Consider the following 26,899-nt stretch of genomic DNA (forward strand, 5'->3'; position numbering starts at 1 on the left):
TTATGTTAAACTAAGAAGTTTTCATTGGAAATGTTGCTATAGATAAATCACACGTTTGCAAACGAATGGTTGATCTTTTATGATACTACAATTTTATTTATAACTAAAAATACTTACACGGGGCAACCGTGGCCTCATAGTTAGAGACTCGGACTTATATCCCAAATGTTGCAGGTTCGAGCCTCAGTACCAGCAGGGATTGTAAGTGGGGGAAGTGAATGATTAGCGCTCTCCTCCACCTTCAATACCATGGCTAGGTGAGTCCATTGAGCAAGGCACCGATCCCCAAACTACTCCAGGGTGCTGCTGCCCACTGCTCTGGGTGTGTGTGCTACACACTGCTGTGTGTGTGCACTTGGATGGGTTTAATGCAGAGCATAAATTCTGAATATGTGGAACACCATACTTGGCCACACATAACTTCACTTTCACACAAATGTACTTTGTGTGGTTTTTGAGCACCTTGGACAATCAGTAAGGCCTAAGGTTACGAGGCCTAGAGTTTAAGGGAGTGAGGCCTACAAAGTGAACCAACCTTTATTCAAATGCTTGCATATACTCTGGCGACGTTCCACTTTTTATGAGTATCCATGGTAATGGTTGTGGTCCAGTAATAATGGTAAAAACATGTTTTTCTGCAACATTCGGAGACTGGTGTGTGCCGTTGTGTGTATTTTATTTAAAAAACTGAATTACTGGTCCAGACTAAAGGGATTGGCTAAAGAAAATAAGAGATAACATGGCCTTACCTGGTTGGTAAAAGGCAGAGAACGCCCCCTGAAGTTTGTATATTACTGTTGATGCAAAATGCTGTTTCTTCAGATGGTTTGAGGACATCTCAATTTGTTGGCTCGAGCAAATAAAGTTTAAATCTCTTGACACCTGGATTTTTGACATATTCTATTCCTTTAAGCATAGGATAAATCTATTAAGGCTTAACCAAATCAAATACAGTATACATTTTGTATCATATATTCTCTTAATTGTAAACAATATGGTATTTAATATGGTGTGATATTACTTGTTGTACTATTTTTACATAATACAAATTATACTGTTATACAAGCCTGTTACTAAGTGGACTGTTGAACCCTCGTATTTAAATGTGTAAAACTCCATGAAAACAACTTAATGACCCAATAACACACCTTCTCATTTAAAACTGATATTTTTATTATTGCAACTGGAAGACAATACATTACATAAACATTATTTTAAGTTTCAGGAGAAATATGTGGAAAAGTAACATGTCATGACAGTATTGTCACAGAGACAGCGTGGTTATTTACATGTATTGATGAAATAGTTTGATATTGTTCTTTGGCAATACAATCGCACACCAAGGAAATAGACAGCTTTATACTCATACGGCATTGGCATCTGAGTGTATTGAAAATAGACCTGGTCAAATACATATTTGTCATGATTCCATTGTGCTGTATATACCAGATCACTAGTGAATTAAAGGACAAAAAACATATTTGGCAAAAACAAACATCAACAACATTGACAAAATCCTTATATTATTTCACATATAATTCCAGAGGCAGTGAGAGTTTCCCAATAAATAGGTCATGCATATTTTCTCCCCCTTTTATTTTATATGGATTTGTATGAGTTTAAAATTGTGTTTTTGGTACACAAAAACAAAGGGAGTTTTATAGGACTGGCATGAATTTAAAGCAAAACTGTTGCAGCAGTTTTTGCCCATGTAAATCAAATAGAGCAGGGACGAATCATGTTCTTTCATGCTGCGTGTCTTTACCTATAGCACTTGTTTTTCTCACACAGCTACCCAACACCTACTCTACCACTCCAAAAATACCCCACTATGCACTATACACTGTGCATTAAACAGATGTGGATTGTAAACATGATATGCTGCATAACAAAGTTACGGTTAGGCAGGCGAGGGCCCAAGCAGCCAACAATGCCACGGGACAACCATGCATTCAGTTTCACAGATACAATTTGTGAGGTGATGCGGAGAGGGGTACTTCAAAGTGAGCTAAAGGGAACATCCCAGTACAGTCATCATTTTTAACTGTTCAACCACTGAGTCGCAAACTGTATAGAAATCATTTGAAATAGACTTGAAGTTTGACATTTCTCTCTATCGCAAAACAGAGCAACAAGGATATCCCAATTCATCCACTGCAGCCAATTCTAATTCCTTGTCAAACTATTTCAGTACAATTTATGATATCAATGATGCAGATTTCCAAAAAACGTTAACAGAGTATTTAACGGTTACAAAAGAACATAACAGACATCCAAGCACATGAACTAAAGGCAGGCACAACCTTAAAGGGTGTACAGAGTGGTGGATCATTTAACACTGAGTATTAACAACATCAGAACACTTACATCAATGAATTGAAAAGGAACACCAAAACCGAGGACCACAAAAAAGGCAAAATTTGTTTCACCTTATCCAATACAAGGCAGATCTCTTTGTTAACAGGTTTAGACTCTTCCTTTGGAAGAGTTGTCTGCCATATGAGAGATAAGAATAAGAAAAGAACGAAGAAGCCAATGCTTTAAGAGATGCCTGCTAGGCTCTCTCTCTGTTTTCTCGTAAGAAAATAAGCCATGCCTCATGCTAAATATCTATCTTACATGATCTTTCGTTAAAAAAAGAAAATACTTCTTTCTTATATGTACAAGCACCCATGCAATATAACTGGAAAAAAAACATAAAATTTAAGGCAAAATCTGCCTTCCGTAAAAAAGAGAAAAGCTTTTTACAGTGTTATCCTGACAGGACAAATTGCTTGATTTGTGATGAAGAATAAAAAAATGAAGCAAATCAAAAATACAAATTAATTACAAAAACATTTTGGCAAAACTTGATATGAACAGAATAGGCATTGTTTAAAAAAATCAGATCAGTCTTAGTGTGCTTCAAACAGGACCCAACATCATTAATGTTTTGAACATCAAAATCCAGAAGTGGTATATTGCATTTGACCTTTATGTCCTAAGAAACATTTTCTGCTTAATAAATATAATATATTTGCCTTGCGGATGTTTTTTTATATAGATTGGCATTTCCACTTTTTTAAGCTATTATTGGTCTTCCTAAGTGTGCATGGATTAGCTGCACTGTCATTAACGGGTATCATCTTTGGCACACTTGAGAGCAGCATACAAAATCTCAGTTTAACTTTCAAACTTACAACTAGTTGGATTGCTACAACATAACTAAAGGTGCACTCAGTAATTTTTTGTGTATGCAATGGTCTTGGAATGACCCTTAGCAGTGTCGATGCAAACAATACAATTGCACATTATGTAAAAACTATTTTTTCTGTGAACAGTTCTATTTTAGAAGTGTAATACTAATGGTCAGCCATCGTTATTCGTCATACGGCCATGAGCTATAATAGAGAGGTTATTGAGATCACTCATTTAACTACTAATATTATGTAATTTTACATTTTTCAAAAGTACTATAATTGTTTTCAGGGGTAAAGCTTTTCTAGAGGCAAAATAATTGCTGTGTGCACCTCTTGTATTGTTTTTAAAATTGTTCGGTAGACTTGATTAAATAAAAAAAAACATTTTTGCACTCAAATGACCAAAACTTTACTATGGCTTTTTTCCATCTTCACACAATCACACACAGGCACACACACTCACACAAAACAACAAGGGACATGAGAATCTTTCAGCCAGAAATAAAATTTAAAACAGGACGACAGTGATTTTATTGATATTGCAACAACTGACTAGATTCACCTGATATCCTGGAACAGAAGTATTTAGATCTGCATTAACCATACTTTCATTCATTGCTAATCTTTCACTTCCTCTTTCAGCTCCTTCTGATTTTTACATGCACGCTGGCCGTTTTTATTCACACTGGCATGCACACCGGCCAGGTGAAGCAAAGACCCTGCAGCCTCCTTCATCTCCTCATCTTCTTGTTCATTGCCCAGAAGCTTTTCCGCCCGCCTCTTCTTCAGGGGAAGTGTGTCGCCTGGGGTCCGTACATGACCTTTGGTCCACAGCAGTCTTCTGCGCTGGAGTAGGAGGTGGGAAGGAGGTGGTTTGGTGTCCAACGGAAAGTCTTTTTGTTCCTCCTTGACCTCAGTGACCATCCCCTCCTGACCGTGGCTGTAGGCAGAGAGGGATCCCTGAGTGGAGCAGGAGGAGAGGGGGGAAGAAATGTCCCTCTTTGTACTCGGGGACTGCGAGCTGCTGTACGTGTGATCCTCCTGTTGATCATCGCTGGGAGGGGGAGAGTCACTGTGCAGACCATTTTTACCCCGTGTCAGAAAGTCGCCCAGGGCAGATCTGATACAGAGAGAGGCAAAGAAAAGAATTAAATTAGATTACATATATTTCATTTATGCAAGTGAAAGATGCTTTAATTCAATAATAATATTTTTAGAGGAACAGAGTGTCTTCCTTTTGTTTATTTCTCCCTGGAAAGGGAACATATGGTTGGTAGTACCATGCTATTTCATTGCCTAAAGGGATACTTCACATAAAAATTTGATTCAGTCATTTACTCACCATCAGATTGTTCGCAACTTTTCGTGGTTTGGCTGAACACACAGGAAGATATTTGGAAGAATGTCAGATCTTATTCCCCATTTACTTCTATAAAGTGAAAATAAATACTATGGCAGTCAATGGGGCATAAGATCTGACATTCTTCCAAATATCTTCCTGTGTCATAAAAAAAAGCAATGTATACAGGATTGGAACAATCTGAGGGTGATTAATTGATGATAGAATTTTCATTTTTGGGTCAAGAATCCCTTTAAATGTGTTTTCCAATAAAAATATCTAAACTTTTTCAAAACGAAGCAACAGTGAAAAAGATATTAAAACACTTTATGCATATTTTTAGCAAATTGCTTTTTTTAACTATTGGTAAAAAACAACATTTAAACAACATTACACAAGCTCTAAAATGTTATCAATTGGCAGGCTCTGTGAAGGGGTCTTGAGAGTGTGATACTAACCTCACCACTGTGGTCCTCCTGCTCACGGGACTCAAGGGAAGGGGTCTGATAACTGGAAAGAGCCCTTGAGCGGCCATTCTTGAGCCATGCTGTATCACTCTCTGTGGAACTGGTGAACAAAAAACCCTCTGTTACAATTTAAGGTTGTTATACAGAATATGTGTCAAACATTATACAGCACCATACCCTCAACCTTTCTTAAGTTGTCCTACATAGGACCTTCTTTTACAAGGCACGGAACACAGAGAATGCTAAACAGTCTTGACCTAGTGTTTGTTCACACAGCATCTCTGCCCTTTTTTTCTTACATACAAAACATAAAACTACAAAAAAAGTGTTGGTTACCATTTGACACTCAATATAAAACTTGCAAAGTAAAGTCAAATCTATCTAATATTTTTGAGAACATAATAGAAGAAATGCTTCATATAAACATAAAATACTCTTCAAGAAACCAACAAAAAGTCATGTAGGACTGGAACAACAAGAGGTAATGAGTAAACAAGGAGTGATTTTTTAAGTTGTATTGTGGCTTTAAAAAAAGGGGCAGTAGAAAGTGTTCAGAACTATCCAGTCACTCACAAACTGTAAGCACATTGTAATTGCCATTGGCTAGTTGCAAGTTTAAGCAAATTGGCCTTGAGCCAAGACTGTCCAGTTGAGGACTCGACACTTACACATGCACACTGAGCTCTTTGCTTTTATGTAGACAGCCATCAAGACATTCACATCACTCAAAAGCCAATAGGCCTGTTCAGACACTTTTCAAAGCCAGATCTGCCTCCATTATTCCATTATAAAGAGCAGACGAGAAGAAGAGAGGAGCCACTACAGACAGATAATGTATCCATTTCCTTCCATTTAGCTGTTCGCTGTGGAGTGGAAAGGAAGCACCCTGATTGGAATCGAATGGACATTTAAACTGCTGGGACACCCAACAGTGAGTGAAAGAGAGAGAAATAGAGGCAATGAAAGATAAAGCAGTTGTGGGAAATGAGAGAATCAGTGGCAAAAATAAGAATGATACAAAGGTAATCTGTAGGTTCAGAGCAGCTTTGGAGATATAAAGAGTTGGTTTCTTATCCAGGAAAAGAAGAGAAAACGATATATGGATCACATGCAGATACCAGGGAGGGTTCTGTATGAGGGGGTTTGTGGCAATATGAACAATCCAATCCTTTTATCCAAGAAACATACATTGCATCAATGGTGTACAGTGTAGAGAAAGAAACACCTTTAACAATTTTTTGCAATAATGGTGATACACTTATAAAAATGATCTCTAGATTAAGAATGCTCCTCCATCTAATACCACCTGCAAACAATAACAATGAGATCTTTAAGTCTGTGTGACAAAATAAAAATGTATAGTCTTTACCCTGTAAGAGCACCCCTCCATTTTTTCTGAAGAGTGGACTTCCAGGCCATAGTGGAGGACTGTGGAATAAAACCAGACAAAAAGAGACAGGTAATTCAAAAGTGATACACTGCTGGAAAACAGTAATACAATTACATTTAAAACATTATACAGACACATTATAAATGTTAGGCAAACATTGATAAAGGTAGAATGAACTCCGATGAGGTATTGAGAAGAATGGGAATCTGATGTTGTGGAATGCAGACTGCAGGTACTGGAGTCTGATCGAACTAATACAGACATTCAGGCGAGGTTTAGAAACCATATTATTTCCATGATCACTCATTACAGTCCAAAGCAATGGATTAAATCCATTATCTCTTCGCTTAGGTGAACCAATTTTTTTAGCCCTCATACTATATCCTTAAGCACTGTAATAAGAGATGTGTAACACTTTATTTTAAAGTGTCCCTGTTACAATGTATATATATTAAGTAATGTGTAACAATTAGAAACAACACAAACTTACTAATGGTTTAAGATTAGGTGTTGGTTTTGTTGCATGCAATTTGTGCATACTTTACTATTACTAGTACAGTAAGTACATATACATGCCGATGTGTTGAATAACACATTCCTTAACAATGCATGTTAAACAGCTCAACCAGTTCTCCTACATTTTAGCCAAAATAAACCAACAGCCACAGGACTGAGGTCAACGGCCAGTTAGTCCAGCAAAATAAACACATCTTTATAAGACAATCTTGACAAATAAACACAAAATGTATGCATTTTTTAAGCCTGAATACAATCAGCAGAAGTAAAAAGCTAATATTTTAGGAATAAATTTGTTAATGATAAACATCGCCTGATTCTATAGATTTCTGTTTGTAGTGTAACTGTATAATTAACTGTCAAACATGCTAACTGAATTTTATTTCCCCCAAAAAATGTAGAGACCACAAGCTTATCTCAAAAGAGAAAGAATGTAACAAGAACAATCAAGGGAAAGCAAGAAAACAAGTGCCCATTATCTACTGTTGTTATGGAGTATAGCGTTGCTAAGCCTATAATGTATTTCTTTGCATTAACTATCTTGTCCTATCTCTGTTTTTCTTCTTTTCACAAATAGCTTTGTGTTACTCTTCCACCTGTCTAATGCATGTGTTGCCATGGAGGTGTTCTGGTCGTCACAGCAACGGCAGAGGAGGAACGGCTCAGGAAGGGCAAACGTTTTTTTTTCATCCCACAGATTCCCCAAAGGAACAAGTCTTACATGCTGACGGAGTGTTCAGGAATGAGTGAGGAACTGACCCCAAACCCTCACATAGCTGATCAATGCGTTCTTTGCAGGAAGGTCATGAGAGAGGACATCAAAGGAAGCTGTGGGTATCATTTTTCTTTGTTGCAATCCCTCTTTCTATCTTGGATGTAAAGAGACTTAATCCTTAGGTAATGGATTTATCAAAAATATTGCATGTTGATAAATGCATTCTTGACCCATTTGCAGTCTAAATTATTTAAACAGTGCATTTATTAAAAACTAAAACTGAATAAAAACAGTTTGGTTGGCTAAATAAATGACCAAAAAACAAATATACTTTCCAAAACACCAAGACCATTAAAATGCAACTGAATAAAAAATATTTGAATATAAGTAAAGGTAAAAATTCACACCAAAATGAAAATTCTGTCATCATTATGATTCACCCTCAGATTGTTCTGAACCTGTATAAATGTCTTTGTTTGGCTAAACACAAATGAAGATATTTGGAAGAATGTCAGTAACCAAACAGATCTCATCCCCCATTGACTCCCATATAAATTATTTTATTCAACTATGGCAGTAAATTGGAAGATTTGTTTGGTTACTGAATTTATTTAAAAATATATTCCTTTGTGTTCAGCAGAGCAAATACATTTCTACGGTTTAGAACAATCTCAGGGTGAGTAAATGATGACAAAATTTTTGGGTGAACCGAACCTTCCCTTGAATGTATTAATTTGTTTAATCGTAAAACATTATAAAATAAAAAAAACTATGAATCCTGTCACTAAGCTCTTTCTTCAGAGATGGAAAATCCCTGATTTTCATGGGCCAAACATAATGGAAAGTGTAAATGAAAGTAACAGAAGACAACAAACTGATGAAGACCAAAAAGCAATAACTCTAGGTGCAGAGAAACAGAAAGGAAAAAGAGAAAAAAAGAAATGGAAGGATAAAGAAGAAAGAACTGAGTGAGAAATTGAGGCATTACCTGTGGTATTGCTGAGGAGAGGCAGATGGGGAGGTAGAAGGTTTTGGAAGCCGAGGAGAATACGGATGATATGGAGTCTTCTTCAGCGCCTGAATCAAATTGTGTCTGTAGTCAGGATCAATAGACCAGAGAGAACCCTTTCCTATGCTCTGCGAATATAAAGAAAGAAAGGTTTTTGTAATGTTATATCCTTAATTTTTCAGTATATTGATTTTAATATTATAATTATAATGTAATTCTATAAAGTAATGATGTGATCACACTGTCACACAATCACACACAAAAAAAGAATTTGTAGCATTAGGTTTCGTCAAGATGCACTTGTTGTTTGTCTTTATAAGTAGTAAATATTCATACACGTCTTTTCACACTAGAGATCAATATCTGCAAAGCTGAGCAGAAACTGAAGAGATGACTGAGAGCTTGAGACTCTTGTTAAAGACAGAATCACCTTTCAAATGGCCTCTACTGGCAACAATAGCATGTATTTTAGATCAAAGAATCCATTCTCCTCCTAATTAAGCTGTCTGCCCTCCATCAGGAGCTTCCAGAGCCACAAATCGCTTTACCAAAACAAAAAACACACACACAAAAGCCATGAATTTAACCAGTTAGCCTTTGATCTCAAGTTAAAGTTAAATTAAACACTAAAATAAAATGTACTCATAAAACTGTGTGCAAAAAACACTTCAGTAACTTCAGTAAACCTATATATAAAGCAACATATATTTGAATTAGGCTTACAAAGAAATAACCTATAGTCATACACAAATCATGAGAACCTTAATTTTTTTCTCTCCGTTATTCCTTTAAAGGAGAAATCGGATTATACAGTTTGATGAACTAGCAATCGGAATGCTAATGTGACCCATATTTTTTATGTATGTTTGTGTTGTGAAGGAGTCATGGCCCAGCATGCCGTTTCTTCCCAGGGTGTGTGATAATTCAAACACACTCCCCATGACTTCATTCATAACTTCCTCCGCCAGTCTTCCATCTGTCCTCAAATAGCTACCAACACACCATCACGATCTGACGTACATCATGCAGCATCTGGGTATATCTCCTGCTCACCTGCCAGGGAAAACCACACGAACACTCGCTACAGGAGAAAGGGGAGGGGCAGACATGCACCTATGGTTTTACCGGTCTCCAAGGCAACAAGCAGAAGAGAGAGATGGAGGGCTTGGTGTCTGGTTGGAAGGCTTGGCAGGAGTATTCTTAGTGCCATTTAAAAGTCAGACCAGATCCATTCTTATCTTTCCCTACCGTGTTAAAGTATGAAAGCGGATCACTGCTGCAGACGTTACGCTAAGAGAACCATGGTAAATAATTGACTGTATTAAAAGAGAAGGTTTGCATTTACATTTTCTCATTCAAAATGTCCATTAAGGACCGACTTGAAAAACACAAAATCATAAAATCATATTAATTGACACATCTACAGGACACTAGAATGTAACAAAAATGTAAGATATTTCATGAGATATTGGTCATTACAAGTGAACAGACTACAAGATCAAAGTGTGCAGAGAACCTGTAATAATAATAACATATTATATGCACGTATATAACATAATATTTTTAGTGCAGAATTTACAGTGCAACACTCCTCACTCCAGTCACACAATATACAATATATGACATTTATTCATTTAGCGACTTACAAGTAGTTTCTTTTACAGAGGAACATTACTGCAGAACAATCAGGGGTAAGGTGCCATGCTCAAGGGCACTTCAGTCATGACCTGCTGGCACTGAGATTTGAACCGACAACCTTCTGATCACAAGCCCAACTTTCTAACCACTAGGCCACACCAACACAAATTGTGGAAAATGGTTCTTCTGTGAGAGGGTTTTCTAACTTTTTTATCAGCTGAAAAAAGCTGAATTTTTTTTCTTCGAGTACTTTCCCCCCTGATATTTTAAGTACACATTTTAACTGCAAATGTTTAACTGCATTTATTTTTTTAAAGTTTCTATTATAGTATACATAACTAGTGCTATTACTATACCTTAGTAAGAAGCTTACTACTTATTTTCTAAAGAACGAAAACAACTTGTATATTCACTGGTAGAATACAGTAATCCAACTCACAAACCCCCTGCAATGTCCACATGAACCTCCAGGAGTTATTTAGAAAACCGTGTTCTTGGTGCATTTATTTCTAGGAGTGTAAAGTAGTAGTTGTCTCTAGGAGGGTACAGTTGTCTGTTTAAATGTGTGAAAAAAGGAGACAAAAATGGCCAAATAAAGTATGGTTGTTTTTGTTAAAAGACACCTTGTCTAACATTAAAAGCAAAAGTGTAGAACATGACTGCTTTCAAAACAGAATCACAAATGTGGTGCACAGAAAATGGCATTTGTTTATAACTTGCATTTTTTTATCTTTTACCTTTATCTTTCTGGCCTGTTAGAAAGCTGGAACTAATCTACCAAAGTTACCAGAATAAAAGCTTTTAGTGTCTTAACTTCTGCTCTTGACTAACACAGGGCAATTAAGGTCCAGGCAGTGAATCATTGTTGTTCACCCACCAGACTCCCCCTCTGAGGTGTGTGTATGTTTCAATAAGGTTAAATACGATTTTAATCAAGTCAAGAGAGGCTTTTAATAGTTTGAGTATGTTTTAAACAGAAAACAAGTCATCCAGAGACAAACATTGTTGGTTAAGTTAAAAAACCTGGAAACAGGAATTCTGAAATACAAAACACTTGCTGTTTTTGTTGAAACGCACTTATACACAATCACGCACAAACACACTATTTGTATTTAGGACAAATGGATCACGATGTCTATTTTAGAAGGGTTGAACACTGTATGAGCGTGTGAAATTGTAGAGTGTATAATTTCGGCACATTAGCTTGAAATACCACCAGAATTAGTTTCTACTACTGAGGTGTGATACAGTTGGCCTGAACTTTACCCACCAATACAGATTACTGTACTTCATACCACTTCCCTGAAAATGTACCCACACACACTCATTTGCTCACACACATAGCAACACAACCAATCAGTTTGGCTGTTGCTAGAGAAACTGCATGCTTTTCATGTCAACTACACTGTAGTTGCTATGGGAACACATATACAAGGCAAACTCTTTTGGTCGTAGTTAAGAACCAAATGACAGCGTGATGGCTTAGGCATGAACAAACACACACTCTAACACGCACACATGCATAACAGTGCAAACACACTCGCCAAGAGTGAAAATCTTTTTTTTCTGCGTGCACGTAAGCCTGTTATTTGTTATGTCTAAACAGAAAGTATTATTGTTTTTGATTATAATCACATTTGTAATCATGGGTGGGTTTACATATTTATAAAAATACAGCATAATAACTGACAGCACAATAAATCTCAACTTACAAGATTAATATTGTATTATGATTACGTAAACTAAAAGAGACATGTAAGAAACTGCTCAGACATGAACAAATAAAACCAATCAAGAACAGGACAACAATGTAAAAATTCAACAAGGATGAATGGGAAAATTAAAGTATTAAAGGACTAGCAAAAATTATATTTAATATAATTCAAGAAGCAACTGGTGAAAAATCATTTAGATTAAAGCATTTTCAGGCACAGTAAATGGGTCAAAGACGAAAAAGGATTTAAGCATAAAAACAATAGTGTAATACTGTTTCAAATTATTGTTTTAAAAAAAATGAAAATGAATAGCATTTTTGGTTTTGGTTTTCTGAACAAAATATAAATATCATAAATGTTTCCCTGATATACAGAATACGCGCACTAAAATGTAATTCAGTGTAACAATCTTGTCAGGCATATTTACAATAACAAATCTTTTTATGACACATTAAAAGACTAATTACTTTCAACCCAAATGCAATTATTTTTATTTGCCACTATCCTAGGTTTTGACCATTTGTTAATAAGCATGTTTTACTCATTCAAAGCACAATAAAATGTAATATTCCCCCTTATTCTTTTATAGATTTTAATGTGTACAGTCAGAAAAAGCATGTTGTTTGAATATTGTGTTACACTGAATGACAATGTAACATTACTTCAAAAACTTAGTTGAAACCATAAAGTAGATATTTTACTTGCATTTAATGTGCTTTCTATGGACATGAAATCTCTTGTAATTTCTTTTGATGGGGACGTCTAACGTCTTTAACCCAAATACAAAAAAACAAGTCCTTACCTGACTGCGATCCTTATCCACCTTTTTGAAGCACTTGTTGAGTGACAGGTTGTGACGCACTGAATTCTTCCAGCCAGTAGGAGCGCAAGCGAAGTATGGGAAGTGCTCTAGTATCCAGCCGTAGATGTCTTTTACAGGAAGTCGTTTTGAGGGAGCATCCTCTATTGCCATGAAAATGAGGCAGCTAAAAGAGTACGGAGGTTTACGGCTGGGACCCGTAGACAGGTGATAGGGTGGCTCGCTGGGCTCAGGAGAGGATGAAGGTGAGGAAGAAGACGGCTCGCGGCCACCGTTAGCATCTTGCAGGGGGCTGACACTGCGTAGACCAGAGTGACCCAGGCTAGTTAAAAGATCCGTGCTCTCGTGCAGCCAGCTTAGGCTGGTGAGCTCCTCGTCCTCCGCCCGGCTGAGGGATGTGGACAGAGCGAGAGACAGATCAGCTGCTTCTGTGTCCTCGTAGAGCTGACTCAGACCCCGCGCAACACTCCCACTGCTGGGGCCCTCTGCCTTCTTCCCTGGGGGCATGACCACTGGACCCATGCAGCCCTCAGCTCCTGAAAAAATTTGAAATACTCGTTCAAGCAGAGGTTTGGATTTGACAACCTGAAATGGGTTTGCTTGAAAAGCAATCAAAGACGAAGATGAAACTGACTAAATACTAAAACAGCAAAAATGTGTGCTATTCTTAAAGCAACAGTTCACTCAAAAGGAAAAATGTTTGCTGTTCATTTACTCACACTTTGTATTCAGTATAACTCTAAAGAAGATTTTTAGCTGTGGACCAAAATGTGTTTTTTCACAGATATCAGTAATGTGAGTGTCAAAATAAAAGATACAGGCAAAACAAGGTGGTGGTAATGCAACAGAACCACTAATAAACAACAAGGACTCTCCAGAGTCTAAAATGTAAATATGCTCAGGACTGTTTGCCTGATCCTATGGATTACGGGTAATGTTGTAAATGATGTTCCTTGGAGAGACAAAGATCTTAATGTTGTAAATTCATCAATTTATTGCAGATAAAAATATAAAACCCCTTCCTTAAAAGGTGAACAGTTAAGATCTACTCCATACCAATGCTAACTCATGTTATGTGTCATGTCTGTATAGTTCGACCAAAAAGGAACTTTCTCACATCATTTATTGACCTACGTGCTATTCAAAACCTGAATTTGACTCTTTCTTCTGCAGAACAAAAGAAGATATGAGAAACGTCTCAATGGATTCGTGTCCATACATTGAAGTCAGTGAGGTCAAATTACAAACGTCCTTTAAAATATTTTCATTTGTATTTTGGGGCGTACTTTCCCTTTAAAGTGATACTTCTCCCAAAAATTCTGTCATCATTTACTCACCATCGAGTTGTTGTAAATGTGTATAAATGTTTTTGTTCTGATGAACACAGAGAAAGATATTTGGAATAATGCAAGTTACATAACAGATCTCAACACCCATTGACTCCCGTAGAAGGAAAAATTACTTTAGAACACAAAAGAATACATTTTGAAGAATGTTGTCATGATTCTGCCTTCTCTTGTCTTGATTTTTCTAGTCTGGGGCAGAATCATGACAGACCCACGTGTTTTATGTGGAGAGAAGCATGTTATTGTCAATCTGGACTTAATATGCATTCTCTCCAGTCTCGTCATTTGGCCCCGCCCCTCTCGTTCCTAGTATAGCTTTCCTCCTGTGTCTCATTACCCACATCTGCCCATCGTTAGCTCCTTTATTAGTCTCCCTATTTAATGTCCTCTTGTCTATTGTCTTGTGCTTGTTCGTTGTACTTGTTCCCTGTCAAGATTCTGTGAGTTTGATGTTCCTAGTGCCCTTGTCTTTGTTTCTTATTCTCCGTGTGACTGGTTTGAGAGTAGTTTGTTTTTGTCCCCCATGTGGGAAGTATTTGTTTTCAATCTTGTGTTTTGGTTAGTGGTTTCCCCATTGTGGGTGTTTGTTTTATTAAAGTCTTGTTAACCCCTTCATCAACAGCCTGCAATTGGGTTCTTCCACCACGACAAATGTAGGGAAGCGAACAGTTCTAGGGCACTTTTTTCTAACATTACTAACAACCATTTTCTTGTATCTGCAGTGTGTGCATCTGTGTTTGTGTTTATTTCTCTGTGTATTGTAAAGTGAGGTTAGTAGAAAGTTGCATTCCCGTAGAAAGTAAGCTAGCCACTGTTGTTTATCTAAATACGAATTTATCACACATTGCCCAAGTCACAGTAGGTAATCCCATAATCTCTCTTTAAAGCATCACACATCACTTTAAACTCTCACACATGCCAACCTGTACCCCCACACACAATTTATACATCTCGTATGTGCATGTCAACCGATATGCCACGGGCACCAACTCCCTGACAAAGCAATTCAATCAGTCAATAACAGCATATGCAGCTGAGCAGGGCTTGGAAAATGCGCAGTCATGCCTCAGGGCTGCTTTTGACACCCGTGCCTTCCTGTCAAAGCTGTATCTCTCTTCACTTAAGTTGAATGACAGCTGCCACAGCTAGCACCAAATGGCTAATACAGCATCTGTATCCCTGGCAACAAAGCGAGACATTAGCCAGTCTCACAATCTGGAGCAGAAATTCCCTGGGGTCAGTCAAAGCATGGCTGCTTTTATAAGGCAAATTATACAAATGTGAGCTACATCACGCTAAGGGAAAACAAATGAGCAGTTTTGGGTTTTGTCAGATATTTAGTCTATTAGTAGTTCTTTTCTCTTTAAATGTCTATTCTGTTTAAAGCATATTTTAATGTTTTATCAAAATTCTGTCTGAATATTATATTGACAATTTGAAATATTGTTGTACATTAGTGGTTTAACCATATTTAAACCCAACTGAAAAAAACACAACACCACTGCAATACTGTTTGTCTTTTGTGACAAACATTTATTTTCTTCCTTTACTATTTGAATAAATGGTAATTATACACTTTAAACAACCAATAAGAGCTGTACTTGTACAGACTAAATTTAAAGTGCCTCCAAGTGCAAGTCACATGACTTGGGAGTGATCGATCACACTTGGCAGTTTACTATACGCATACTCTGTATCATATTGAGATCGCAAAACCCTGCACACATTTAAGTCCTTTGGCAAATTTTGGTTTTCCAGTAGAATACAAAAATGGAAATCATGTCATAGACAAAATACACACTCGCCCTCTCTCAGGCTTTTCAGATTATGTAGTGAAAAATGTCAGATCTGTTTTATCCGCAGTCAAAAATCTGTTAAAAATAATAAGTGTACAGGAGTGCTCTCTTCAGTTGGGAATAAACTGTACCCGTGATGACAGACCCTTTTTGAAAGAAAGCAGGATATAAGATAGTCTAATGGCCTGACAACATATTAGGTTAAAACAGAAATCCAGTAGACAATTGATGGAGAATGGAGCAGATTGACAGACATAAAGGTTTTCTCTGGGAGCATGCACGCACATATTACACAATTTTGCTTGTTGTGTATCCATGGTGGCGCTGCCACAAAACATTACTTCTGACAGAAAAGGGCCAGCTAAATCTTTGTTGCTATGACAACGAACTACTGGAAATGGGTACGATTGGGGCTGCCACTGAACTTCCCTCACGCTCATGAATAAACTACAACTCACTGTTCACAAACATTGCTTCAGAAATGTGAAATCTGGGTTTTGTTTACCTTTGGGGACACACACAAAAAAATAGAATTTCAAGACAATGCTATTCTTGTGAATTTTCTGTAGATGTGCATATTTTTGATAAGTTTCCATTATTGCCCATTTCAGCTAAAGGTATGGGAAAACATTTAGAGTATTTTCCTTAATGAGACTATGCTGATATACTCGTGCCAGGAATAAATGAAGAGTTTGGTTCCAAAATGAGATAACTCGGATTGGTCACCATTAAAAGAAGAATCATAGTGGCAAATATATAAATCAAATAAATGTTTTGTGGCATTGTACATTTATCACAAAGTATAATTGTGAGTCTTTTATAACAGGTAGCAAAGACTTTGTGAATGAAGGGTTTATTAAAAATTCTATAATTTTATAACCACACTCATGTTGACTGAAACAAATAACATTTCTCCATGAAATACAAATTTACAAGAATATTGATATTGCGCTTTTCCACCACCGCGCAGACAGTCTGACACGGTTACAGTTATGTTTCCACATGAGCTTGGTTCAAGACGGCACGATCACAAACTGTTTTCGGCTCGGAATGTTCATCACGGTTGACTAACCATGCTAATTAATGTGCGCAGAAGCGTTAAGCACCATCTCTTGTGTTACCATGGCAGCTTGTGACGTGTTTGTGTTTACATTCTAAACATTTCTGTTATCAGCCCTGCGGTGGATAATGAAACCATTTATGTACCGGCTGGCATGGATTGGCACGGAGTGAAACAGGAACGTTTCGGGGCTATGGTGGAAAAGGGCTCTTAAAGGGGACAAAAATCTCCTTTTGTGTTTCACATCTCTTTACGTCAAGACAGTGACCGCATGGGTCTCAATGGACTTGATTTCATTCAAAACAGCCCAAAGAGATTTTTCACAAAGCAAACTAGGCCTATATACAGGATAAAAAAACAATCAGATGCATCTCACTTCTGATTTCAGTTCTGGCATGTAGAGTACAAATAAAAGACCTTTGTCTAAATAAAAAGACATCTCAGCATAAAAAGAGATCAGAGGTTTTCCCTCCTTTTTCAGCTCTGAAAACAACGGACTTGTTTAGTTTCCATTTCCTCAGTTCCCATGACAACAGTGTTAGGGCACACCAGAGCATGTACATACGGCCACCGATCAGCTGGTCTGTCTACAGATCAAAGTATATGGTCCATCTTTTCAGCCAGCAATTTCAGAAAAGTCCATAAGCAATGACAGCTAGGCGAAGGTTCGATGTCCAAAGGGGCTGGAGCGCACAGCTTCCCTACAGGTGCCGTAGTCCTTGGGCAAGTTCGTTCCATATGAACCGATCCACCCATAGGCAATCACCAATAAAAGGGGGTAACATTTGAAAGCGCTCATTTTGCTTTAGTCCCTTGTTCCTGGGTTTCCTGGTTCCCTCGTGTGATCTGAGCTTAGTGAAGGTGACCGGACAACTCTGAGCCTGAGGCTCTCTGAATGAAGTCTGCTGCAGAGAGGAGACCTCTACTTGCAGAAGTCAGGCTTAAAACAGCGCTGGCCCCGGGCCCCTACATTTAGAGCATACACTAGCAGCATGCTAAGATATACTTTGGCAGAGTGGCCTCCTCTCTTTCTCGCTCTCTGTTTTTTTATTAAATACGTGGTTGTTGCCATTGACCTGAAATATTACTGATGGGAGCCAAGAAGACTCCCTTATGATCATTTATATCCAACATTGCAATGTATCTATATAGATTAGTGCTTAATTCCTATAATCGTAAAGGCATCTGTGCAGTATTTCTTGGATGTATAAATGGCACTTTACTCCAGATATAAATTAAATAGTGTATTTATAGCATTTTGTGTAAACAAATGTTTTTATTAGAACAACATACTTAGAACAACAGATCAAAAGATAAAGAAATTGTACAGTAATCCTCGAAAAGTATTTCAGATACATTTATGTTCAAATATATCTACACAAATATTACAAGTCTATAGGGCAATCCTACAAGATCATATAAAAGCATAACTGCAAAGCGCAAACCACCTACATTAAATGTACAGTTTCTGACATTTTTTATATATGCAATGAATTCTGGTTATACTCCTACAATGCCCCTGCAGATAGTGTTATGGATATTGTTGTACGTTAATTATAAGTAAACCACTGTAAATTGGACACACCGATCTACAAAACTGAGTTAAAACTATTTTTTTATGTCTTTTGATAGTTTACAGAATCACCAGCCTCTCCACTTAGATGGCACAGATGTGAATTTACAAAATCTCCATTGCCAATACTTCATGTCATAAACCTCCACACATAAAGCCTTCTACCCTCCGGCCCTGTGACTTATCTTCAGCAAAACAGAGGATGGACCACTCGCCATCAGCCTAAAGATCGTTCCCAGGGGAAAACGAAAGAACATCCCAGTATTGTCGCCCAATTTTTTTCATGATCCTTAACTGTTCACCACATTGAGAAAAAAATAACATCCTCTAGTCTTTAGGAGCATTTCAAAGTCAATGTGTCCTCCAGCGGCTACGGTTTGACAGGCCCTGCCAGGGTAATGTGACTGAAGGATGATGGTACCATGATTAGACAGAAGCTCCAGGGAGAGGCCGTGCCTCCACGGATCCATGCACAAAGCACAGTAGGAGGGATGGGAGAGGAAGTCGAGAAGGGGACCATAGGGTTGACAGTCCAGCACCAGATACATATTCATCAAATGTGCCCTTTTGTGATCTGTTGAGGTCAAAATACCACTTCTGTTCATGAAACCATCACAAGACAGTCGATTGTGTCTTTGCTATGTCCCTTAGCGACATTATGTTGTGTCTTATCCTAAAAACAGCTTGGTGAAAGGAATCTCCTTGTTCCTATCTGGTAATTCCGATTGCTTTGCATGCAAAATGGACATTGTGAGAAACCGACTCAGGTGTTTGAAATGTGAGAGGCGCATTTTCGTGAATACCTGATTTATTTGAGTGTATTCAGAGGATGAATTAGAGGAGTCAGCATGTCTCTGTCTAACCGCAGCATGCTCGATCTCACCTCAGTACCTCCTGATCAGCTTTCACACTCTATAAGGGCCCCTCACACAATAATCTTGGGCACTTAATCATCACGATGAGGGGGTAAGAAAGAGTTTCTTGCTCTTTTATCGGTAAGAGCTTCTCAACTACATTTGACCCTTAATACTCTCCGAAAGATTGCATTATACTGTACACAAATTTACCCAACATGACCCAACAGTCTGCCTTTAAGCAGAACCTTTAAAACCAGGTTATTCCATTCTAAACTAAAAAACATGTTAACCAGTCTTAGGTGGTTTAAATGTTGATATTAATATTGATCAAAATATTATTTGGGAAACCTAAACGAAAATTTGTTGCCTCCCAAAAGAAAAAAGTTTATTTAGCAATAATAATACATTTCAGCCAAGGCAGAAAAATGATTATCTGAAGATAAATAAAAAAGTTAACAAATAAAAATAGTTGAAACTTATAGCAACATAAATAAACAAACAAACAATTTAATTACAAGGGCACATTTATAGCTCACATCACAAAGCTATAAATTTAACTAAAATATGAAAAAAAAATTGAAATATAATAAGAATTGAAAACTAAAATAATTTAAACTGGTTTAATCTGGTTTTCCAGCCTGGTCAACCGAGTTAAGCTAGTAAATTGGACATTTGATTTCCAGGCCTGGCCAGCAAAACAAAGCCCAAAATACCCTGCTTATTTTCAGCGGTAAAGTGCCATCTAAATGAACACCTACAAAAAATAAATACATGTGAAACCATTTATTATGTTGATTACAGATGTAGAAATATCATAGAAATATATTCGCTCCATATAATACTACGCACACCTACACAATAAGCTATAACGGGAAGCTTGTATTTGTACAAACAAGACATTCGTAGTGCCACTAGTCATCACAGTATTTGAATGAAGCCATTTGCTACCAGCTGACAAAATGTCACAACATGTTCAAAGCAATTTTTGTAAGCCACTTTTTGTCAGGCAAAGAAATGAATACGAATGTAGATGCATTTATTCCACACATTAAAAAGTTGGAAGAATATTGATTGGCTAAACCCGAAATGCATTTGTGTGGTCCTGTCCATAGAACTGTCACTAAAGCCAGCTGCATTTCAGATGGGAGAAACCATACCCATACAGTACACTCATGACTGCTACAGCTGGTCGATCAGAAGCCACATCTCAGATGACCAACGCTATGAATGGAGTGTCCAAAGCCTTAACCAAAAGTACTATTAAGGTATGAACGCCACACTACCCTTAACATAAGCAGCCAGCAACACAAAAAAACATCCTTATTCATAGGAGTGATATTAGGGCCCCGCTCCGACTGTGTTTGCTCTAGCGTTTCAGCCCTGACATCATACAGGAAGGTATTTTTCCCCTTTGCATTGCCAAAAAACAGGCCCACGCATGGTCCAAACAGACCAAAGGCAGACATGCAGGAGCAGAGGGACACGCTTATGAAAAGTGGCTGGATAAATTAAACAGAGAATGTTAAGAGATGAAAGATGAGCCTTCTTACTTCTTAGATAAGGAGAACCAAGAAACAGTTGGTTGTAGTTATCATAGCAGACCTAGATACACAGTACACCTAAGAATGCAGTGATGTAATCAGTGCACGTGTAATGATATACACTGTGCCAAGTGAACAAAGTTATTTACATCCATACAAGTGATTTTATTTGTGGTTGGAATTGTTTTGCTTGAGAAGCAGATGCTGGCCTGTGAACACTGCTGGTGTGCTGTAAATAAAAAAAATTGTCATCTGAGGTTGCCATTAACATATCTTAAAACACTCTGTTTTGTAACAAGGTGACGTTTAAACGGAATTGTTTTTCAAAGAGGTTTCAACATCTCGTTCACGATCTATTATTTGTTTATTATTAATATGTTAAATATCAACTACTAATACTTATAATCACCATTAACAATAATTAAACAGTCATTACGAGGCCTCAAGTTTCATCATTGTAAAAAGAACCCACATGAAACAGCTTCGGTCTTAGTTTCTATTTAATTTAAACAAACGGAGCCACAGTGGGAAAATAATCCTGGAAATGGCTTATAGTTGAGTATGTTCATCAAGCTGCAATGGGAGAAAGTATTTTAACCTTGTGAAAATTGCACACTACACCTTTATAATAATCAACTGACGTTAAAAGGGAATTGCTCAGCTCAAGCTGTTCTTTGGCCCATGAGGTTTCTTCTGAAGTGCAGAGTCTGAGAGACCTTCCAGACTGTGCACTCAAACTCATTTTGAGTGAGCTGACACTGTCGCTTTTACAGTCCAGAAGAGAAGAAAAAATGGGGGAGGGATAAATAAGTGTAGTGAAGAAATGTTTCAGCTTTCATAGTGTAAAGGGAAGAAAATAAGCTCAAAATAAATGCAATTATCATAGCGGTGGCTATTTCAAGGCAATGCCCTTGTGTATGTCCTCTATAATGTAAAATAACAGTATAAATGGATTTGTAGATTTTCTGAGGAAAACAAGAGAGGTGTTTGGTCAAGAATTTGCTCACTGCTATTGCCAACCCATTGCTAAGGCATTCTGACTGGTTTTAAGCACGTTTAAGCAAGCAAGTCCTTTTACTTGTGTTAAGAAAAGTAACCAAGAAACACTAAGAATCAAAAGCACTACTAATGGCTTGGTATCAAGAGTAAACTGTCCTTGTTAATACAATTTTACAAAATGGCATAATAGTCTAGTGGAAAAATGACTCACTTACTAGTAACAGAAATGATTCAAAGGAATGACATCATCACTCAAGAGATGCTATAGCTCATGAAATCACAGCTGCTCCATGTACTCCAGTAGCACAGATAAACACAGCTAATCATAACAACATCATGCTGACTGAAGTTTAGCATTGTAAGTGTAACAGTATAATAATACGAGCATAACATACTTGCACAGTGCCCTACAAAATACAGTATATACCTACCCTGCACACATAGATACTCGATCAGCACTGACCACTTTCACCAGCAGCCTGGCAGTAAATATTTATGAAAAATAAAAACAGTCACTGACTCACACTCCCCCAGAAGAGGTCAACCTATCAGAATCAGAGCTGCAGACCAATCAGTCAGATGACAGAATGACCTCACGAGTCATGACATCAGCGCCTGAAACTGAACACCCCGCTTGGCTCGCTCGTGGCTTTGCTCTTTCCTCTGAAGCAGGTTCAAGGACACAGCGAGGAAACACATTGTTCTGACTGTTCTGACGTCCGTAGAGCTGGTTTTGTGGTCTGAAACGCATTAACTTACATGACATCATATTCAGTAAAAATGTGGCATTAAAGTAACAATGTCACACTTGTTTTCACATTACTTTGTGTTTTAAGATGAAGTGGTTTCACGTATTCAGGTGGATCCTCAGTCAGTGTATAGTATAGTCAGTGTATATTATATGGACGCCATATGTAAATACTTCATGGACTCTTATATCATAAATAATGGATTGTTATGGCATATTAACTGCAATCCACAAAGTCAACTGACCAGTAACTGACCTAGAGACCAATATGACCGGATCGTATAAGAGAGAAAAAATATTTCATTGCATTACTAAAGATTTTATTTCAGTAAACGATTAAATTGAAGAGATCTTAAAATATGAATTCAACAAATATTTTCTTTGTTAAATATCAACAAATAAGATCTTAACATTACAGCTAGGCAGTAGTTCAGGTCTTTGGTACTGTGTGTATTCTTGTGGTGCCATCAGCATCATTGCAGTGTTATTTTCTAAAGCTTCAGAGTGATTAGTCACAAGACATTTATGACTCAAGTGATTAGTTGAAAAAACTGCCTGCATAACTATGCGGACAATAACATGACGAATGTCAAATCGGTACTCTGTGCGCCAGCTGAACAACTGCCATTGAGATATGAATAGGATAGCTCAGGATTAATTAACATTCTTGGTTCTTACACACACACACACACACACACACACACCCATTCACGAAACCAGCAAACAACTTATGATTCACACACACACACACACACAGGCAAGACATCAGAAATACCATGAAAGGAATAAACATTGTGTAAAGCTGATACCACTGACTCACATACACAAGTATTCATCAGTTAGTGAGTAAACAGGTTCCTTCAGAATTAACGAAACACGCTTAGACACACACATCACCACAAACCGATTAATACACTCCAACTTATTGTAAGTACAATCACAGTGAAACACGTGGCAGTGCTGTTGAAAAGGGGGCTTTTGACTGCTGTTGCTGTGCTTAGATCAGATCTTCCTCTCTTAACTAGTTTTCCGCCTGACAGACACAACATACCACGCATACACACACGCGCACACACACGCCTCCCACCATCTGTCCATGCTAACGCGCAGATCACAGACAGTCTGTGGTAAACCTGCCCTCACCACAGTCTCTCCCCAACAAAAACACCAGAAACACAAGGTTCTTTAGATGATCTAAGATATGCTACGGTAAAAATCTGACAGTGGAATGCCTTTTAAGTCCACAGCAAACTTTTGTGCCTACAGCAGACACTGTTCTAATGTTTGTTTGTGGAGTGTATTACTTAAGAGTTTTTCCTCTTAAACAAACAGTCATACAGGAACAAGTTTCCTTACACATAACCATAGGAAAAAAATAAACATCACACATAACATCTCTGTAATGGCTAAAGTGCTTCTCCAAGACAGCAGTGAATAGATTGACAGCAAATTGAGACTGCGACTGAGTCTACTTCTTAGATTTTTAAAAGAGACCTCAACAACATCTCAAACCGTGCTTGATTCCAAATTTTCCAAGTTCAGATTATCTGAACTAGTCTATCCAATATCATTTACAAATCTGTTTTCTTACTGCATGCCAACAATTGTCTCATTTGTGTCAATTTTTCCACCTAAAGATTTTTAAAGGAAAAACATTGGCGACAAAGTTTAATCTAAATAACACACTGAACAACTGAGAACTCGACAAAGTCTGCTTAGCAACCTCTGAGCAAAAATGTGTCCTCCACATTGTCATACACACAAACACACGCAAGTATTCCTCTCTTGTGGAGTGATGACTCATTTCCACATTGCTCGTCTTCAGAGGTATGAGAAGACTGTCCCTACACCCCAAACCGACTCCAGCCTCTTTTTGTTAAAACCCTTACAATAAAAACAGACTCACAAAAGCATGCACTCTGAAAATCATGCACTGGTGTCCATGTGTACTGCCCAATAGAACAATCAAGTCACCTTTTAATGCTGATCCACTTTCAAAAAGACCATCCACATGTATTCCACTGTTCTTGATGACAGTGGGTCAGTTCCTATACTTCAGCCCCTCCATTTCTGCCTGAGCAGTGTTCATAGAGTGACCACAACAACGGAGCTGCTGCGTTCCTCCGCTCTCACCCTCTCTCTTTTCCTCCCTCTCTCTCTTTCTCAGCTTTCCAAGGCAGGGGTGTGCACTGAGGCTTAGGCAACCCCTGGAAGAAAATGCAGCGCTCTCTGGGTCCTAGTGCTCATCCAATGCATTTAAATGCCATTGTTTCCGCTCAGGGGGAAGCCCTGCTCACCCTAGTCACTACAGAGACTGCAGGTGGCATAATCATTGATGTGCCAGGACTAGTGGATTTGAGGACAAGCCATTATGTTGATGGCAGACCAAATGTTGCTATGGAGAACAGATTCTTGCCGCAAGAACTGAGATGGAGAGGACACCAAATTACCGCAAGAGAGATTAGAAAAAACATCCCCAGAAGTTTGCTTACGCTCTTGCAGTACTGTGATCCATCATCAGTCATCTTTATTTATAACTTTTCAAGGGACATGAACATGCACAACCCGCACACTGACTTCAGACAACTGACTGCTCTGACAAAGTCAGGGGGAAAATATGCAAGGAATGGGAAGGAAAAACACTGTGTATTTTAAACAACATGCATGAAATACAGGCTTCACATGCAGGCTAACATATTGCATTTCTTTGTTTCTCAGGAGACTATAATAACCAGCTACACTAGAAGACAGTACATAGCAATCTTCTGAGCAGATGCCAAGGGCACTGTAGATCAACGCAGACAGTAATAACATTATGCTTCCACTTGTAGTCATAATTCCTTTTAGCTGGTTTTAAATATTTTAACAGTAGTTAAAAAATTGCATTCATCACATAAATAAATGGGTTACCTGTAAAAAAAGACCTCCAAATGACAAAGACATCAACTAAAGATGAACAACAATTACAGGGTGAAAGACAGTATGATTGTGAGAGTGATAAAGGTTGGATATAAAGAGAGATTTCAGAGATTGTAATCCAGATACCAAAGTGCACAAGCTAAATTATTTTGGAAAGTCTGAGGGGACTAGAAGGGTCCCTGCCTTCTAAACAGCCATTAATTGGACAGATGAGAGGAACCAACATGTAAATGCCCACATGCTTGTCCACGTATCGACACAAATCACAGACTTCTGTAGTCATAGCTCCTGTGTGGTATTGAAAGCCTATTCAGTCAGTCTAACCAATTAAAAACACATATATATCATACGACATAGGCTTTCAGATAATATGACAGAAAAGCAACCACTCCTTGGATTAAGCAGTCCAGAGTAAACTGTTTAATCCATAAAACCATACTATTGCACATTAACCAAAACTTCAATAATGTATAAAAGTAGAAAATAAAACTCGGGAGAGATTCAACCGGGAGGGCCAGGTCTCCTCTGACCTCTTACAGCTGCAAGTTAGTGAATATTTTTGATAAGTCAGAAGAGTTTATTAGTTGTGATTTATTGAATATAAATAAATTGTTAAATAACTAGCCATAAGCCCAACCAATAACCAAACACAGACAGGAAGTTAATTTTGGGCCAGGCAAGTGCATGTATTTAAAGCATGAAATATGCATCTGCATGACAATCAGTTTTCACAAAGTTGGGCTTCTGTACTGGATGTTCAAAGTAATTAAGTAGTTAAACTAGTGTAAACTTAAATATTTTGAGCTCCTGTAAATAATTCTTACTTTTGAGTTAATTTAACGTAATTTAAAAAGTAAATTCAACACGATTTGTTGAGAATGATGATGAATGTTCATTTATCTTGGATATTATCTGCCGCATGCCGAAGGCGACGCAATGCTAATAATCTTCACAATGTATCACTGCTAGCAACTGCCCCTTCTACTTTCCCAATAGGATTGTGGATTCTGATTTCATTACAGCTTTTGTTAAACATTCTGGTCTTTCCATTGTAGCACTTACAGAAACATGGATCAAACCAGAGGACTCTGCCACTCCCGCTGCGCCAGCCTCCGGTCAGCTGAGAGAAAATGGCGCAAGTCAAAAGACCCTGCAGACCTCTCTCTCTACCAATCTCTTCTCTTTTCTTTCTCTGTAGATGTCACCTCTGCAAAAACAGATTACTACCACTCGAGGATCTGCAACTCTCCGGACTCTCGAACGCTCTTCAAA

At 37.8% G+C, this 26,899-nt stretch overlaps 1 protein-coding gene across 1 annotated transcript; it reads right to left on the reverse strand.

Annotated features, from left to right (window-relative positions):
* Window positions 1–1,151: 1,151 nt before the first annotated feature.
* On the reverse strand, window positions 1,152–24,873 carry ches1 (checkpoint suppressor 1). The gene is made up of 6 exons (XM_079474035.1): window positions 24,683–24,873; window positions 12,771–13,324; window positions 8,595–8,743; window positions 6,355–6,413; window positions 4,977–5,085; window positions 1,152–4,299 (listed from the first exon to the last, which is right to left on the reverse strand). Exons 2-6 carry the CDS (start codon window positions 13,308–13,310, stop codon window positions 3,798–3,800), a joined length of 1,359 nt encoding a protein of 452 aa, XP_079330161.1. The 5' UTR covers window positions 13,311–13,324; window positions 24,683–24,873; the 3' UTR covers window positions 1,152–3,797.
* Window positions 24,874–26,899: the final 2,026 nt, after the last annotated feature.

This window comes from Barbatula barbatula (assembly GCF_947034865.1).
Source record: "Barbatula barbatula genome assembly, chromosome: 15".
NCBI classification, from domain to species: domain Eukaryota; kingdom Metazoa; phylum Chordata; class Actinopteri; order Cypriniformes; family Nemacheilidae; genus Barbatula; species Barbatula barbatula.